We start from the raw sequence: 16355 nt of genomic DNA on the forward strand, positions 1-16355 counted from the left end.
CTAGCTCACTGTCTGGGTAGAAAAAAACAGCGAGAAAGCAGCCAAGTGACAGCGCAGCATGAGGATCACAGTAATAAAAAATGCACAGAGCAAGAAACACATGAGAGATTTTCAAGAGAAAAACAGTGAATGATTGTCCTGCAACCCTCCTTAGCCGCTTAGTGCTGAGACCTTGAGTAAGCTCCTTGGTCTTCCTCCACTTTCCTTCTGTGTAACATGGAGGTAACAATTGGGGTCACTCCCAAGTAGCTGCAGGAGCTGAATCATGTTATGTAGGTAAAGCATGTAACACAGGGTAAAGCATGTAGTACAGTAATGACCAAACAGCAGCCAGTGTTCCTTATCATTCTTGAGACTGTGAGACATGTGATTGCAAATGCCTGACTCTGAGTCAGCGTCCACGTAAACTAGTTTCACTTATTTGGCCCCATTGGGTCTTAGTTGCAGCATGCAGGATATTTCCTTACGGTGCATGGACTGTTTAGTTGCAGTGTGTGGCTATAGTTGCTTTTAGGCTTGAGGGATCTTAGTTCCCCGACCAGGGGTCGACTTGGCATTGCCTGCATTGTAAGGTGGATTCTTAACCACTGGAGCACCATGGAAGTCCTGGCACATTCATGAATAGTTGTGGAGTGAATGAGTGACTATGTAGAGCACCATTACCACCCCCACCAAGACCCTAGCCTGGGTCTCATTCCCAAGCATCAACCCTGCATTTCCACTGTCCCCCCACCCACAGCAGTTCCCACCCAACAGACCCTAACCTGAACATGACACCTCTCATTCCAACTGCATTTCCATATTTTATTGTACTGAGTCTCTCCCTGATCCTCCAAACGTGAACACCTCAGTGGTGAAAGCTTCCTCTCAGCACCTCCAAACCTAGGCTTGGTTAAGAGTCTAATATTCCCGAGACTATATTCCAGAACAGCATCAGTCACCTTTCTGCACCTCAGACGTGTTTTTAATTGAAAATGTGGAAACCCACTGATTCATAACAACTATTTTCTGAGCAAACCTACTAATGTCTGAGTGCTACAGGCTCAGTAGAACGAGGGGACAACAGTACAAGCTCACAGTTCTGCTGAGATGCAGATGCACTCACAATACCTACGAGATGTCAGGCACGGTCCTAATGCTTTACGTTTATGTTAACTCACGTCCTCATCACACCACCATGAGGTCGGTACTATAATTATACCCACTGACACTGTGGCACTTCAGATGTTAAATAAACCAGACCCCATTTAACAAACTTGCTATCCAAGGCCCATACGATCACAAATTGATGACCCTCGCAGGCCAGTATATGTGATGTGTTGGATTTTATGCAACCGTTAAAAATACTGAATTAGTCGCCAACATTTAAAAGCAGAGATATTTATGGAATCGCAGATTTTCAACTTCCCTTATGAACTAAATCTGAAAACCTGGCACCATGAAGGTGACATACTTCATGGCTAGGAAAGGCATTCTCAGTTTCTGACAGTCGCCCTTCTTCCTAGTTTCGCCCCAACCCGGAGACCAAGGTTCATTAGCCTGGGTTGCTATTTTCCTCTCAGGATCTCTAATTTTCCCAAGTATTTGCGTTTGAGATCCGCGTTTTTCCTCAGCGCAGCGGCTCTTGTGGAAGCCCGCCAGTGCCCCCTCGCGGCGTAATCCAGAATTCTCATCTCGTCTCCCAGCAGCCATTAAGGGACTCGGTGAGACCATCCAATCAGGTGAGTGGGAGGCCCGGAAGTGACCAATCAAAAACTAGAGAAGGGCCAGAATTTGACCACTGAGGATAGAGAGCGCTCGGAATAAAAACTTTTTTATTGAAGTGGGAAACCGACGCACAAGAGGAGTCTTTTTTGCTGGGGTCTCCAGGCTCAGGGAGGCCCCGGTGGGGAGTGGCGGAGCAGGCAGGCGGCGGCGAGGCTGATGCCCTGGCGCTGGGGCCGCGCGTACTTGAGGAAGACGGCGGCGCGGCCGGGCGCGGGGCCTCGGAGCGCAGCGCGGACCATGCACGGCTCGAGCGGGCCCAGCTCCGCTCGGCTGCGTCGGAGAGACGGAGAAACTGAGGTGGGGCAAGAATAGCGGGGGACAGAGCACGACCTGTCCTCGGAGCTTGGGGCTCGAGGCTGAGAAGACAAGCTGACTTGCTCAGGGGCTCTCTCGGGGTCGCAAACGCCACCCATCCTCCAGAGCGACTGGAGGGGCGCCGAGGGGCGGACCCTCTGTTCTGCCCTCAGGGCGCGGCTATGGCCGAGCCAGGACCCGCGCGGAGAGGGAAGGAGTGGGGCTGAGGGTGGACAGACAGACATCCAGCTCTACCCCAGGGGCACGGGCTGGAGGAAAAGATGATCACTCTGCCCCGCGGTGGCACAGTTAACAAGATGACGGGGTTCGAGCAGCTAAAGGGTCATCGCATTCGCAGCCAGGAGGAGAGTTGGAGAACTCGAGGCTTGCAGACCCCTCATTCGCAACTCTGGAACGCAGTTAGAGCATCTTCTGGGGCTGAGGAAATCCTATTTTTCACCCTAGGACAAGGTTAAGGGCCCCCAAATATGTACAAACACCCCATTCTCTGAGACACCTCCAGAGAAAAGCAAATGGGACCCCACCCAGACTAGGCAGTCACCCCATTCTCTCTCCCACTCAGGAAACAAGTCTAGCCGCGTCCCCACATAATTGTCTCATATTCTCTGAGACGGTAAAGACGGCGACAAAGAAGGTAGGCCCTGAAGTCACAGAGACCCTCCACAGCGGCCATACCTGTAGAGTGCCGGCTCAGGCCCGGAACCTGCTCCGTCGAGCGCCCGGTGAGCCAGGCTCAGTGCCGCAGCTGCACGGCGACCCGGCTCCCACCCTGCGGCTTCGGCCTCAAGCAGAGAGAGCTCCAAGAAGTAAGTGGCGAGTAGCAACACCTGCAGTTTTCGCGGGGAGCGTGTCAGGGCACGCCCCTACTCGCGAGGCCACACCCCTACCCGCGAGGCCACGCCCGCCCTCACAAGCCTTGCCCTACCCGCGAGGCCAGGCCCGCCCGCACAAGCCATGCCCCTACCCACGAGGCCGCGCCGCGCTCCTGCCCCTTGCACCTGGGGGCCGCTCCGGGCCAGAGCAGCAAGCAACCCGAGGCAAAGTAGCGGGCCCGGGTGGTGCAGCCGGAAATCCAAGCGGCTCAAGATGCGGCGCTCCGCGCGCAGAAGCTCGGCCCTCGAGAAGGAGCCAGCGCCCAGGAGACAGAGGGAGGAGGGCTGGGAATTGGGGGAAAAGAGGTGGGGAAATCTTCGACCCTAGCTCGTTACTCCCTGGACTTGAGCGCCTGGGATCGTTTCAATCCCCGTTCTGGGCCTCAGTTTCCTGGTCTGTAAAATGGGGCCATTGATTTGCTGTCTGGAACTCACGGAAAGCAGAGGTTTCACAGCCAGATAGACTTGGGTTCCTGACCTCAAACCCTACCGTTTACTCACTGTCTGACATGGACATCCACTGAAGCTCTGAGATTCAGTGTATTCACATAAAACGGAGATATGACTTCCTACTTCACCAGGCCGTTCTGGTAAGGCACTGCGTTCATGCATGTTAACTATACTCAAGAAGGACTATAGCTACTATAACTACTCAAGAGTGAGTCCAAGTCCCAAATGCTTGTCTTCTGGCAAATGTCTTCCTGTCTCTGGGCCTCAGTCTCTTCCTCTGTTAAAAGGACACATTGGTAGCCTCTACCACATAGAGACATGCTGGGATTTCAAGACTAGGTAAAGTGCTTGCTTGGCACACACTAGACATTTAATCTGTGAGGCGGGGAGGAAGGGCTCCACCCTCCCAAGCCCCGCCCCAGACGTACCTCGGGAAGCACGCACTCTTCCACTTTGCACGCCAAGAACAGGCAGGCCATGCCCAGCAGCTGCAGGCGGTGTAGGCGCACTCGGCTCGCGCGCAAGTAGGAATCAAGCAGGTGCACGGCCAGGTAGAGCGTGTCCCCCGCCAGACCCAGGTACTCCTGGGGAGGGGCGCGAGTGAGCACCAAGGTTCTAGACTGCTACGCAGGCCCCTCCCTGCCCCCTCGCGGTTACGTACGTGCACCTGAACCAGCCAGTCCACCACTAGCGCGCGCATCTCCGGGGTCACGGTGCGGGGCAGGGCCCTCCAGGGCAGCGCACGGCACACCTGCGGTCGGGCAAGGACGGCCTCAGTCTCCACACCTGTGCCTTGGCTTCCCTCCCGGGCTCCAGCCCTGGGTGCCCCAGTCTCCTCGCATCAGTTGGACGTCACGAGTGCCACATACAAACGCCTCCGACATCTCTTCCGAATACGCTCCTCTTGTGTGTCGCCATCTAGAACCCTGGACTTTGTTCTGGACGCCTCACTTTCCAGCTCTCCAGTTTAGCCCCAAGGCCACAAGACTTCATTACTGAGCATCTTCTCCTGGGTTCCCAGACTTTAGTCTTAGTCACCAACCCTCAACCCATCCTCCTCAGAACACCCAGAGGGTCTTTCTAAAGTATGAATCTGACCAAGGAACTACCCAGCCTAAAACCCTTCCGTGGCTTTCAGTACTCTTAAGAGAAAATCCTAATTGCTGTCAGATTCCGGCCCTGCTCCAGCATCACCTATCCCCTCTCTCCCCCGAAAACCCACACTTAAGCTACTTCTTACCTCGTTCCTACCTCAGGTCCTTTGCACTTATGTGCCAGCTGAAATGGTCATTCCCCACTCCTTGCATTTCTGACTTCTCAGTACTTCCAGTCTCAGCTAAAATTTCCCCAACTTTTTCTATACTTTTCCATGTACCCTATCATCTTTATCTCATTGCTTTATTTTCCTCATGGTATTTTCAGATATCTGGTGTTTACTTCAAAGTCTTGCCTTTTTGCCCCACTAGACTGCCAGCAGGGCAGGGATTTCTGTCCAGATCACAGCTGTATCTTGGTTCCTAACAGAGACCCTGGCATGGGAGAGATGCTCACAAGATGTTAAATGAACGCATCCCTTCAGTATTTCTTCTGGCAATGCCTGTCTCAGACAATATCAGTGGACAACCATAGCCTGTGTTTTGGTTTTTGTGGCCCTTCTGAAATTATCGCCTACTTTGCTTGTTTGTCTCTGCTCATTGAGGCAGACTGTCTCGTGGTGTCCATCACGGCATCCCCAGTGCCTAGAACATGCTCAGAAACATTTGCTAATGACTCACTGAATAATTGATAAGTGGGTCAATGTGAGAGACTGCTGCTAAGTCACTTCAGTCGTGTCTGACTCTGTGCGACCCCATAGACAGAAGCCCACCAGGCTCCCCCATCCCTGGGATTCTCCAGGCGAGAACACTGGAGTGGGTTGCCATTTCCTTCTCCAATGCATGAAAGTGAAAAAAGTGAAGTCTCTCAGTCGTGTCCAACTCATAGCAACCTCATGGACTGCAGCCTACCAGGCTCCTCTGCCCATGGGATTTTCCAGGCAAGAGCACTGGAGTGGGGTGCCATTGCCTTCTGCAATGTGAGAGACTATGCAGTACCAAAGAAGGGGCTGCAAACAGCTGGGGAGGCTGGGAAAGGGCATTCCACACAGGTACAGTGCGAGAGAAAAAGGCCAAGAAGTTGTGGGTGGCAGCAGTTTAAAGGCCGCAAAGTCAGCCGGAAGTGACGTAGAGGCTGGTGAGGTGGGAGTTAGGGAAGACTTGTTGAGTGGGTGTTGGGTGAGAGAGTCAGCTTTGGCTTCCTCCAACCCGAACGTTGTCTCTGCTGCCCTCCATGGATGTGGGCGGCGTTAGAGTTGCCCAAAGGCCACTGGTCCACGGGTGCCCCCCCACCCCACGCCAACCCCAACCCCACTCACCATGACTTCGGTGAAGATGTCCCTGGCGTACTCACGTTCTCCCTCCAGCCCCAGCGCACTCAGAGCCTCCTCCAGCCCCGGTGGCGCGCAAGGCCCCGGGGGCCTCTCTGGGAGTCCTGGGGAGACGCTCCTGCCCGCCAGGACGCCATCAGGGATTGAGGTGCTCCGAGGCTCTGGGTCGAGGCAGGCGTTTGGACTCTGCAAAGGAGAGGGGCTGGGGTCAAGAGCATGGAGAGAGGCCCAAGCCGAGAGGCGGGAACCTGGCTCCTGTATCTCACCAGCATCCTTCGGGCTGGCGTCAAGGGTCAAGCCGAGTGCCCGCCTCTTCCTAATGAGCGGAGGACCCTCGACAGGTGCTTTAAATGTGCGTGGGCGCATGCGTGCTGAGCACGCTTCACCTGGGCAGGTGCAGAGGCAAAGACGAAATGCTACACAGGCTGTCTCTGCCCCATCCAGACTCTCTAGGTCAGGCAGATGGCTCAAACTCTCTTTCCGCTACTCAACTATGATCAGAAGCAGGCCCTGTGAGCCTCACTCTCCTCAGCGATAAAGCAGGGATTTCAAAACTTACCCGACACAGTGGTCCTGAGGAATTTGTAAGATTGTTAAATGTCCAGCACAGGGATCAAAACCTTAAAAGCTCAAGGCAAGGGAGCTATAAAATCATGTAACAAATATTGATAGAAGGCCTCTGTCCCCTGTGGTGGGTATTCAGGGATGAGCCCATGGTCGCTGCCTTTACCAAACCCACAGCTTCCAGGGGAGCTGATCCTCACGAGTCACCGGCGATCCGGCTGGGTTAGTGCAGTGGCCTCTTCACTAGTCTTCCTGTAGCCGCCCTCCACAATCACCACCCATTGTGCAGCCCGAAACGACGCTGTGACCCCTAATACACCAATTCATGCTCTGCCTCTGTTCAAAACATTGTGGGCTCCCATAGCCCTCAAGTTGAAAGTCCAAGAGGCCCTATTATCTTCCCACCCCCAAACATACCTTTGAGCCCATCTCCTATCCCCCTCACTCACTCCTCTCCCATCACACTGGCTTCCTGGCTCAGCCTCACCCACACCAGGCACAATTCTACGTCAGGGCCTTTGCACTGGCTGTTCCCTGTGTCTGGAACCTCCTCCCTCAGAGATCCTTCACTTCCTGCAAAGTGTTTCCTCAGATACTTCCTTCTCCATGAAAAAATGACATCCTGAGCATTTCCTGTTCCCATTCTATGCACGTACTCTTGCCTTAGCACTTCTCCCTCCTGACTAGACTGTGAACCCCATGAGGGCAGGGCTTATCTAGTTTTTGTTTTCCTTGCTGTATTCTCAGTGCCTCGAGGAGGCTTGCCAGTGTCAGTATGTAAATATTTGTTGAATGAATGAGTGAACAGGCAGGAAGGGCCTCTCTGAGGTTATGTTGAAACTGAAACCTCTAAGAGGAGCCAGAACTGCAGATGGAGAGAGTGTTCCAGGTGTGTGTGTGGCGGTGGGGGGGGCGGGGGGGGGGGCGAGGCGGGAAGCATGAGCAAAGACCCTGAGGCAGGAGAGCTTGCTATTTTCAGGCACTGAGAGGTCAGTGAGGTGAGAAAAGTGAACAGAGTGTGAGATGCTGGACCAGTGGCTTCCTGTCATACTTAAAACTCAAACACCTTACCTTGGGCCCAAGATCCTTTTGGCCCATTGTTACCTGTTTAACCTCATTTTCCTCTACTCTTCCTATGCCTTCACTCCTTGAGACACTGTCTTTATGTTCCCCAAACACATCAGACACCTGCCTGCCTCAGGACCTTTGCACTTGCCATTCCTTTGCCTGAACTGGGTGAGAACCTGGATATGTATATGCTCAGAGGACCTCTACGCTGTGGGAGGCAGACCTCAGGGGTAGTGCAGGTTTGGCTCCAGACCGCCTCAGGAAAACAAATTATTACAATAAAGTGAGTCACACAAATTTTGGTTTCCCAGTGTATCTAAAAGTTGTGTACACTATTGTAGTCTGTTGTGTGCAACAATATTATGTCTAAAAAAAAATGTGCGTACCTTAACTTTAAAATACTTTATTGAAAAAAAAATGCTAACCATCATCTGAAAACAGGGTTGCCACAAACCTTCAATTTGTTTAAAAAAAAATGCAGTCTCTGCAAAGCACAATGAAGTGAAGCACAATAAAATGACATATGCTGTAACAAAATTATTACAAGGGGAAGGTAGTAACTTTAGAGGTAGTCTGTCAGAGGCGAAATCTGACAGACCCCTTAACTGAAGAATCAGTCATCACCAGAAACAGAACAGATTGCCCATGTACCTCTTGATAGGATATACCAAGAAGGGCACCTCATTTCAAGGAAGTTCTTTCAAAAATAGCTTACATATAACCACAAAGAAACATCAGGCAAAAAACCCTGATCAAGAAGCATTCTGCAAAATAACCAGGCTTCCCAGGTGGCTCAGTGGGTAAAGGATTTGCCTATAATGCAGGAGACAGGTTCCATCTCTGGGTGGGGAAGACCCCTGGAGGAGGGGCATGGCAACCCACTCCAGTATTCTTGCCTGGGGAATCCCACGGACAGAGGAGTCTGGCGGGCCACAGTCCACGGGGCCGCAGAGTCAGCCACGACTGAGCGACTGAGCACAGGCATGCGGCAAAATAACCATCCTGTAAGTGTCAGACCAGACAATGGAAATGCAACGTGTTAAGTCTGGATTGAGTCACTGGCCGGGACTTACCCTTTTTTTTATTCAGGGACCCTAATGTGATCATTAATGAAAAGCTGATTAAGGTCCAAGAGAAAAGCATCTCAATGTTAACTTCTGAACTTTGGACTGTGGTTAAGAGAATGTTCTGGTATGGGGACAGACATGTAAATTTTTTAAAAATAAAACTTTGGAGATTCATGGAAAGTTGTAAAGAGGACAGAGTTCCCATATACCCCATACCCACTTCCCCCTACGAAGAGTGTGGTCTGTTTATCACAATTTAATAAGCCAATATGGATACAGTATTATCAAACCCATGCACTCTTCAGAGTTCCTGAATTTTTACCTAGTGTCTTCACTGTCCTAGGACCCCATTGGCTTCTTTTGGTTGACAGCTTCTTAGGCTTTCTTTTTTGGAACCTTGACGAAAAGTTCTAAGAACCCATAGTCAGGTCTTTTGCAGAACATCCCTCAATTGGAATTCTTCTGGTGGCTATTTTCTATTAGATCGAGAGTATGTGTTTTAGGAAGGAAGAGCCCAGGGGTAAAATAACATTCTAATCGCCTATCTAAGGCACACACAGCCCACATGATCCACCACTGTGTTGACCTTGATCACCTGGCTGACATAGCTTCACTTTCTCCACTGAAAAGTTGCCTTCCCTCACTTTTCACACTGTACTTTGGAGTGTCTTTGCAGCCCACATCAGAGGAATGAGGGTGGGAGTCATGTTTCCCCTCCTTGAAGGCAGAATGTTTACAGAAATTATCTGTAAGTCTGTGCAGGTATGTCTCTTCCCACCATTTCCATCTGCACAGACTCATTTATTTTACCCCTTGGGTGTAACCCAGTATTATGCTATTTATTATTGCTCAAATTGCTTGCAGCTGTGGCCACTGGGGGCTCTTCCCCCTTGGCTCCCGTGCCCCTTCACATGCCCCATCAGTGAGGTTTTGGTTTCAGCATGTCCTTACGTTCCAGCACAAGATGCTCTGAATTCATCTTGAACATCTCCTGCTCCAGTCCTAGAATCCCTGTGGTACTAATTTTGAAAGTTTCAGCAGTTTTCAAAGGACCCGCAGTTACTTCAAAATTAAAGTTTAAAATACTTGAATCGCTACGCTTTGGGGAAAAGCTATCTGACATGTATTAAAATACAGCAACTCCAGAATGTAGGCCTCAAAAATTTAAAAAGCACAAGCGCAGTAAGATGGGTTGTTACACAGAGGTTTATTACATTACTGCTGACGGCAGCAAACTGGAGACCAGATAAGTGTCTGTCATCAGGGGCAGCTGAGCCAGCCGAGGAACCTGCACCTGGAGAAAAGAGCTTGTGAAGCGGCTGGAGGCGTGACAGCAGTGTCCATAAGGAGTCCCTCAGATGCAAAACAGGAGCCGAGAAAGGATCTCGTTTCTACCAGTGACCCAGCGTGGCCTGCTGGTGCTGGTACACTGGCAGGAGGCGGCTGAGACGCGGCAGGATGGAACCCAGCAGCTTGACATCCCAGGCACAGGGGTGACGTGAGGGCCAGAATGACTGCTCAAGTGCTCAAGGCCAGGCGTGGTTCTGACTTTCCTCCTCCTTTCACAAGACTTGTGAGACAGTCTATACGCACATGACAAAAGATCAACCTATTCAAAAGTTAATTTTCACAACTGATGAAATTTTATTAAAACCCGTCCCTCTAAAACGCTTTGGGAAAAGTTCTGCCAGTGAAATAAGCACCACCATTACGTCTAAGGGGATTCGTTCAACGGAGGGCGGCAGCTGAGCGGCCTCTGGGAGCCCATCCGTGGACACGAGACAAGTGCTAACCGGCTGAGGTAGACAAAGGTCTGAGTGACAGTGTGGTGTGACAAGACACGGCACTGGTCATCTCCAGCGGTTGCACCAGAAGGCTGTATTAAAAAAAAAAAAAATCCTTTTTATCAGAGTGTAGTTGCCATTAAAACGCCTCTCTTTATAAGCCTCTCTGCCGTTTCTCATATGGACACACTTTTATAGCTCAATAATAACATTCATATAAAATTAGAATCTCTGAGTTTTTGTTGTAGGATCTGATTTTTTTCTCTACCCTCATTTATAACCTAAAAGACTCCAGGTGTGTGAAGGCCAACACCGTCTGGCAAAAATCTGACAAATTCACCTGTGCCAGGGCTCAGCAGGGGCAGCCCTGGCCCGGGGGCTGCGAGGAATGATTCAAGCACGGGAGCTCCAGGGTTAAAAGGCCAGGCATCAGAGCCCTGAGGGTTATGAACCCATCTGAGGTGCCCCCGGCTGACAGCCGCCACACATCCCACTGATCCTCTAACAGCTTTGTATTGGAAAAGTGACTTCCCTGGTGGCTCAGATGGTAAAGGTCTGCCTACAATGCGGGAGACGTGGGTTCGATTCCTGGGTCAGTAAGATCCCCTAGAGAAGAAAATAGCAACCCACTCCAGCACTGCTGCCTTGAAAATCCCACGGGTGGAGAACCTGGTGGGCTACAGTCCATGGGGCCGCAAGGAGTCGGACACGACTGAGCAACTTCACTTTTATTGGAATTGGGGGCCATAAATGAGAAGGTGTGTGCAGGCAGTACCCCCCTCTAGGAAATGAGTCCATTCCCTCCCACACTGGCTCCCAGGGCCCAGCCCTTCCACCCCTCTCTCCACCCCTCCTCTTTTTGCCTAAGCAGTTCCTGGGGGACCAGAATGGTCTCTGTCCACTGTACCCCCAGTCCAGGCATCTTCCAGACTCTTCACCAGCTCCCCCCGAAGTAACCTCCACGTCCCAACCTGCGCTTGAGCACCCCAGGTGCCTCCTCCACCCGCTTCCCCACCTCGTGGCACCTCTGGTCCCCGTGACCAGAGCAATGGGAGCAGGAGGCAGCCGGTGCCAGGGACTGGACTCAGGAAGCAAGGAAAGGCCGGGGTGGTAGGCCCCAGTCTGAAATGAGTGTCTTTATTGCTTGTACCGTACAAATACGAGGAGATGGGGACAGGCCAGTGGGGAGAAGGAAGAATTGTTGGATTAACAACATACACACACAGGAAAAAAGAACCCCACCCACCCAAACCCACCCCCGCCCCACCCCAGAAGGTCTCTCTGTGAACTACCTACAGGAGGTGGGGTGGGGAGAGCAAAACCACAAAAACTAAAGTCCAAACACCCACAGATGCTGGGAGGCAGGGGGGCAGGGCAACAAGTGGACCCCAGGCGTGGCTCCCCTGCTAGGCCAGCGCCCCTCCCCCTCGGGATGAAGTGCTTGAGCCAGGGGTGGGGTCCAAGCCCACTCAAGCCACACACACATACACACACGCACACGCACGCACACACCCCCACGTGCATCCACACCCCAGATGCACAGGGATGCCCACAGACACACACAGTCTGAGGCACACACAGGAGTGCCCACAGCACTGACACGTTCACCTTAAGGCTGCAGAACATGGGGCCCAGAGAGGGGGAGAGAGTGAGGGGGCCCCTCCCTCGGCACGTACCAGACCCCCACCCCCTCTCAACCCAAGTCCGCGGGCGGGCCCAATACTGTCTCGGTGCGAGATGTGTAACAGCCGAGGCTGGCGCCCCTCCGCCTCAAGCAGAGAGAAGGGGGAGACCCCGGCCCCTGTCCTCGGAAGGGGCTGGGGCCAGGCCCGGGCTCCAGCGGGAGGTAAGGCCGGCCGGAAGGAAGCCCTGGTAAGGCACGGGGCTGGTGGGTGGGGAGGCTAGCCCCCCTCGTGTTCCTCCTGCCTCATCCACAGGGTCAGGAGAGCAGCTGAGGGGGTGGGGAAGACAGGCCAGGCAGCCGCACCCGCTCTGGGTTCCCCGAGGGAGAGCGGGCCCCGTCCACGTGAGGGCGCCTGGACCCCCATTCTGCACGCAGCTTCCACAGGCCCGTGCTACTCCCCCACCCCCGGTCCCTGGACATTATTGCTTTTTCGCCCCCACGGGAGGAGGGGGCCGGACTGCCCTCCGCCAGGCCACTCGGAGCCTGACGACGGGGCCAGGAAGGCAGCCTCTGAAAGGAGCAGCTGCGCGGAGGCGGGCTGCCCGCGGCTCCACGCTTCGCCCCTCACGGGGGCTTTATGTCGATTAAAAACCGGAATCTCTCCCACTGCCCAAAGGCCTAGTCCTGGGCAGGCAGAGGAGAGGCTCCCGAGTCCTGGTCTGTAACAAAGGTGAGGGCAGGACGGGATCCTGGAGGCAGGGCTGCAAGGACCGCTGAGGTGAGTTTGGCAGAGAGCTGAGGGAAAAACTGGAAATGGGGGGAGGAGGTGAAGGACGGGGACACAAACCAAAAAGGCAAAATAAAAAGTTGAAAAAAAAAAGAAAAATCCCCCGGCAGTGATGGCAGCAGCCTGCATGCGTCCCGTGGCGGCGGCGGGCGGCTGCTCACTCTCGGATGCTGGCCGAATAGGAGAACTGGGGGAAGTGCGTCCGCTGGTCCAGCTCCAGTGAGCCCAGGCTGTCATCTGCAGGGGGCGGTGGATGTAGATGGGGGAGAGCTGGCCGAGAGAGGGCCCGGGCCCCCAGCAGGGCTGCAGCCAGGCCACAGCGCAACCCCCAGAGACAGAATGGGGCCGCGGACCGAGGCTTAGTGGCCTCCCTCCCTCTCAGGCACAGCCCCACCGCCGGGCCAGGACCCCGGCCTGCTCGCCCAGCCTCCTGAGCATCCCCCTAGCTTCTCTGACTCGGTCACACCAGGGTCTCGCCCAGACCTCTGTGGTCCCATCTCCTGCCCTGGGCACCACTCCCATCCTCAACCACCCTTCCCCCACACGAAGCCAAGTGGGGGTACCTTCACAAGCCCTCTCCTCCTCTGCTCAAATCCTTCCCCGGCTCATCCTTACTCCTCCAGGTGGCCCCCAAGATTCCCCTGCTCGCTCTTCCCTGCTCTATTCCGACCTGTGCAATGCTCCCATTTCTGGGAGTCCTGGGTGCCATTCCTTTTGCCAAGAACTCAGCTACCCTGTCTCCTTCTCCAGGAGGCAGGCGTTTCCCCTGAGCTCCTCCAGACCTGTATTCCTAACACCATCGGCCTGATCACTCTCGGGTGTCACCCCAGCTGGACTTTTGAGTTCCCTGAGGGCAGGGCCCAGGGCCGTCTCATCACTGCTGTGTCTCCAGCACAGCCCAGCACTGGGGAGGGCGGGGTGGGGCAGCAAGAACTCAAAACAGCTACAGAATCATTGGAACCATCCATGCAGCCCCAAAGCCCTGAGCGGTGAGGGAGCCAATAATGGACACTGGCCACTCCTCTGGGTCTCCTGCCCAGACCCCTCCTCCGACAGTGAGAGCCCTGGCGAGCTCACTGCAGGGTAAACTGCCCAGACACAGAGAGGGCCCTGTGAACTTCCTCCCAGAGAACTGGGTCAAGAGCAGACCCCCCGAGCCCCGCTTCCAAGCCACGCCCACGGGAGTGGGGGCCTCAGACACTCACAGCGGTCCGGGGGCGTGACTGTGATGGACTGGGCGGTGAACTCGTCGTCAAAGTACCTTGTGTCGACCTCAGACGTGACCTGAGGCTTGAAGGGTGGCAGGAGCTGTGGAGAAGAGGAGGCAGCCTCAGGTCCCAGAGGAGCACCCAGGAGAGGCTGGGCTCCTGTGGGGAGCAGGCAGGCAGTGGGCTCACCTTCTTCTGGACCACGTCCTGCCAGTTGATACTAAGGAAGAACCTGTGCTCCATGACCTCCTTGGCGTCACTGGGCCCTCCGCCGAGCCTGGGCAGAGACGGCCATGAGCACCCGCCTCCCGGGCAGCCGGGTCCTGGGAGACAGGCTTTCGGTGCAGGCCCTGATAACCTCTAACGACTCCACCTTTAACATCCCGGGACACTCCACCACCTCACAGAGGAGGGATCTGGGGCTCAGGGAGGGAGTCCCTGTGCCCAGAGTCAGAACCTGGAGATTCCAACCTGGCCCCAGGGATGGGGATGCAAGCCGAGAGGGTGGGCTCCACAGACGGCCGCTCACATCCTGGCTCTGTCACCCTAGGCCAGGCACGGCCACTCTGTTCCTCAGTGTCCCCGGGAAACTAGGCAGGGCAGGCGGAGCCTAAGGACAGGCTTGGCCAAGGGAGCGCGCCAAGTGCCACCTGTAGGGCCGGTCAATCAGCACACATCAAGCATTCCACCGGCTTGTGCACCTGTGGACACTGCCCCCTGCAGGCCGAGGGAAGTGGCGGTGCTGGGCTGGGCTGCACGGGGCGAAGGCCAGCCCTCACCTCTGCTTAGGGTCCTTCTTAAGCAGCCCAGCAAGCAGGGACTTGGCCTCAGGGCTGAGCGTGCGCGGGAAGCGGATCTCCTCCATGAGGATGAGCTCGAAGAGGCGCTCGTGATCCTGGTTGTAGAAGGGCAGGCGGCCGCACATCATCTCGTACATGACCACGCCCAGCCCCCACCAGTCCACCGCCCGGCCATAGTCGTTGTCCTCCAGCACCTGAGCAGGAAGGGGCAATGAGGGGCCGCCGAAGGAACCGCAGCCGGCCCTCAGGGGCCTGGGCTGAGGGGCCCCGCCTCCCCTGGCCTTCCAACCCCAGACACCTCGGGCGCCAGGTACTCAGGGGTCCCACAAAAGGTCTTCATGGTGGCCCCGTCGCTGATGCCCTCCTTGCACAGGCCGAAGTCGGTGATCTTGATGTGGCCGTCCTTGTCCAGCATGAGGTTTTCCAGCTGCAGGATAAGTCAGCGTGTCAGAGACACAGCATATATCTCAGGGTTTTCTGCCGCCCCCGAAACCCCACACGCCCTTGCCCTTCCCTGGGGTGGGGGGTCGTGGCCGGGGGCAGGGATGGCAGGGCCAGGGTGCTGGGAGGAGGGGTCAGAGAGCAACCCGCCCCCCCAGCAGGGGTCAGGCCCTCTGAGGCTCGGGGGGAGGAGGCAGACCCAGCACCTCCGCAGCCCCTGCAGCCCCCAGGGAGCTGGGAAGACAGGGCAGGGGGAGATGGGAGCCAGGTCCTGCCTGAGTGGCTTCCCCCACTGTGGGCGGTGGTGGTCACACTTCAGGCATGTGGAACACTGAACACTACCTTTCTATTTTTTCTTGAACATAACACGAATGGGCACTTCGGTGGGCCTCTGTGTAACCTCCACCGAGTCAAGAAACACCACCAGCTCTAAGTGCCCCGCTGCATTATCAGCCACCACCTCCTCCAACAGAAAAGGGACTTCATTTCTGCGCTTTTCTTCAGTGTTTCCCACCTACGCATACACTGTGAGTGACACAGACTCATCTCAGCTGTTCTGGCAGCCCCTCAGCCTTAGCCTGTGAGGCCACAGCCTGTCCTCCTGAACTGCTGTACGGAGCTGTGGGTCCACCACCACGTCTTCTATGCCCTCTCCAACAGTGGGCACTGGGCGGCTTCCATCTGGGGTTCGTGTGCACAGAGCTGCTGGAGCGTGTGTGTCCACACGGAGACGCACACAAGCGCCTGTTCTGGCGCATGCTCCCAGGGCAGAGCGGCGGCTCGCAGCGGACGTGTGTGCCGGGCGCTGGTGGACTCTGCCGGGCCATCCTCTGAAGAGCCTGGACCAACTCACACCCTCTCGCCATTGCTCCCAGGAGGCCTGGAAGGGCCCCACGCAGGCCACCTGCCCAAGACCACCACCTTGGGCCTGGGTGGGAGGCTCAGCTCCAAGAAGGACAAGCCAGACCCTCCATGGAAGGGAAGCTCAGCAGATGGGTGCGCGGCCCGGGCGTGGCCTGCTCACCTTGATGTCGCGGTACACCACGTCCCGCGAGTGCAGGTACTCCAGGGCTGAGACGATCTCCGCTCCATAGAAGCGGGCCCGCTCCTCTGTGAAGACACGCTCCCGGGACAGGTGGAAGAACAGCTGCCAGCGGAGGGAGGGGGGGAGGGAGGGAGGGTG

At 55.2% G+C, this 16355-nt stretch overlaps 2 protein-coding genes across 8 annotated transcripts in view; both read right to left on the reverse strand.

Annotated features, from left to right (window-relative positions):
- Nucleotides 1–1797: 1797 nt before the first annotated feature.
- On the reverse strand, nucleotides 1798–6235 carry CCNP (cyclin P). 3 transcript variants are annotated; one of them, XM_086352538.1, is made up of 7 exons: nucleotides 6096–6235; nucleotides 5818–6015; nucleotides 4066–4155; nucleotides 3833–3988; nucleotides 3081–3239; nucleotides 2758–2909; nucleotides 1798–2037 (listed from the first exon to the last, which is right to left on the reverse strand). In XM_086352538.1, exons 1-7 carry the CDS (start codon nucleotides 6099–6101, stop codon nucleotides 1872–1874), a joined length of 927 nt encoding a protein of 308 aa, XP_086208664.1. In that variant the 5' UTR covers nucleotides 6102–6235; the 3' UTR covers nucleotides 1798–1871. The 3 variants fall into 3 exon arrangements, with proteins under 3 accessions (XP_086208664.1, XP_086208665.1, XP_086208666.1); XM_086352539.1 differs by lacking the exon at nucleotides 3081–3239 and having other exon boundaries at nucleotides 6096–6234; XM_086352540.1 differs by lacking the exons at nucleotides 3081–3239; nucleotides 3833–3988.
- Nucleotides 6236–11403: 5168 nt separating this feature from the next.
- The window catches only part of AKT2 (AKT serine/threonine kinase 2), a 48436-nt gene continuing 43484 nt past the window's right edge, over nucleotides 11404–16355 (reverse strand). For all 5 annotated transcript variants that reach the window (XM_086352557.1, XM_086352553.1, XM_086352554.1 and 2 more), the window contains exons 9-14: nucleotides 16197–16319; nucleotides 15030–15158; nucleotides 14711–14925; nucleotides 14121–14208; nucleotides 13929–14031; nucleotides 11404–12960 (exon numbers count right to left, since the gene is read on the reverse strand). In XM_086352557.1, coding sequence (XP_086208683.1) covers nucleotides 12881–12960; nucleotides 13929–14031; nucleotides 14121–14208; nucleotides 14711–14925; nucleotides 15030–15158; nucleotides 16197–16319 — 738 coding nt within the window. In that variant the 3' untranslated portion in view covers nucleotides 11404–12880. The remainder of the gene's footprint in view (nucleotides 12961–13928; nucleotides 14032–14120; nucleotides 14209–14710; nucleotides 14926–15029; nucleotides 15159–16196; nucleotides 16320–16355) is intronic.

Source organism: Bos grunniens, chromosome 18 (genome assembly GCF_055505025.1).
Source record: "Bos grunniens cultivar Pamir isolate PY7600 chromosome 18, Bosgru_T2T1.0, whole genome shotgun sequence".
NCBI classification, from domain to species: Eukaryota; Metazoa; Chordata; class Mammalia; order Artiodactyla; family Bovidae; genus Bos; species Bos grunniens.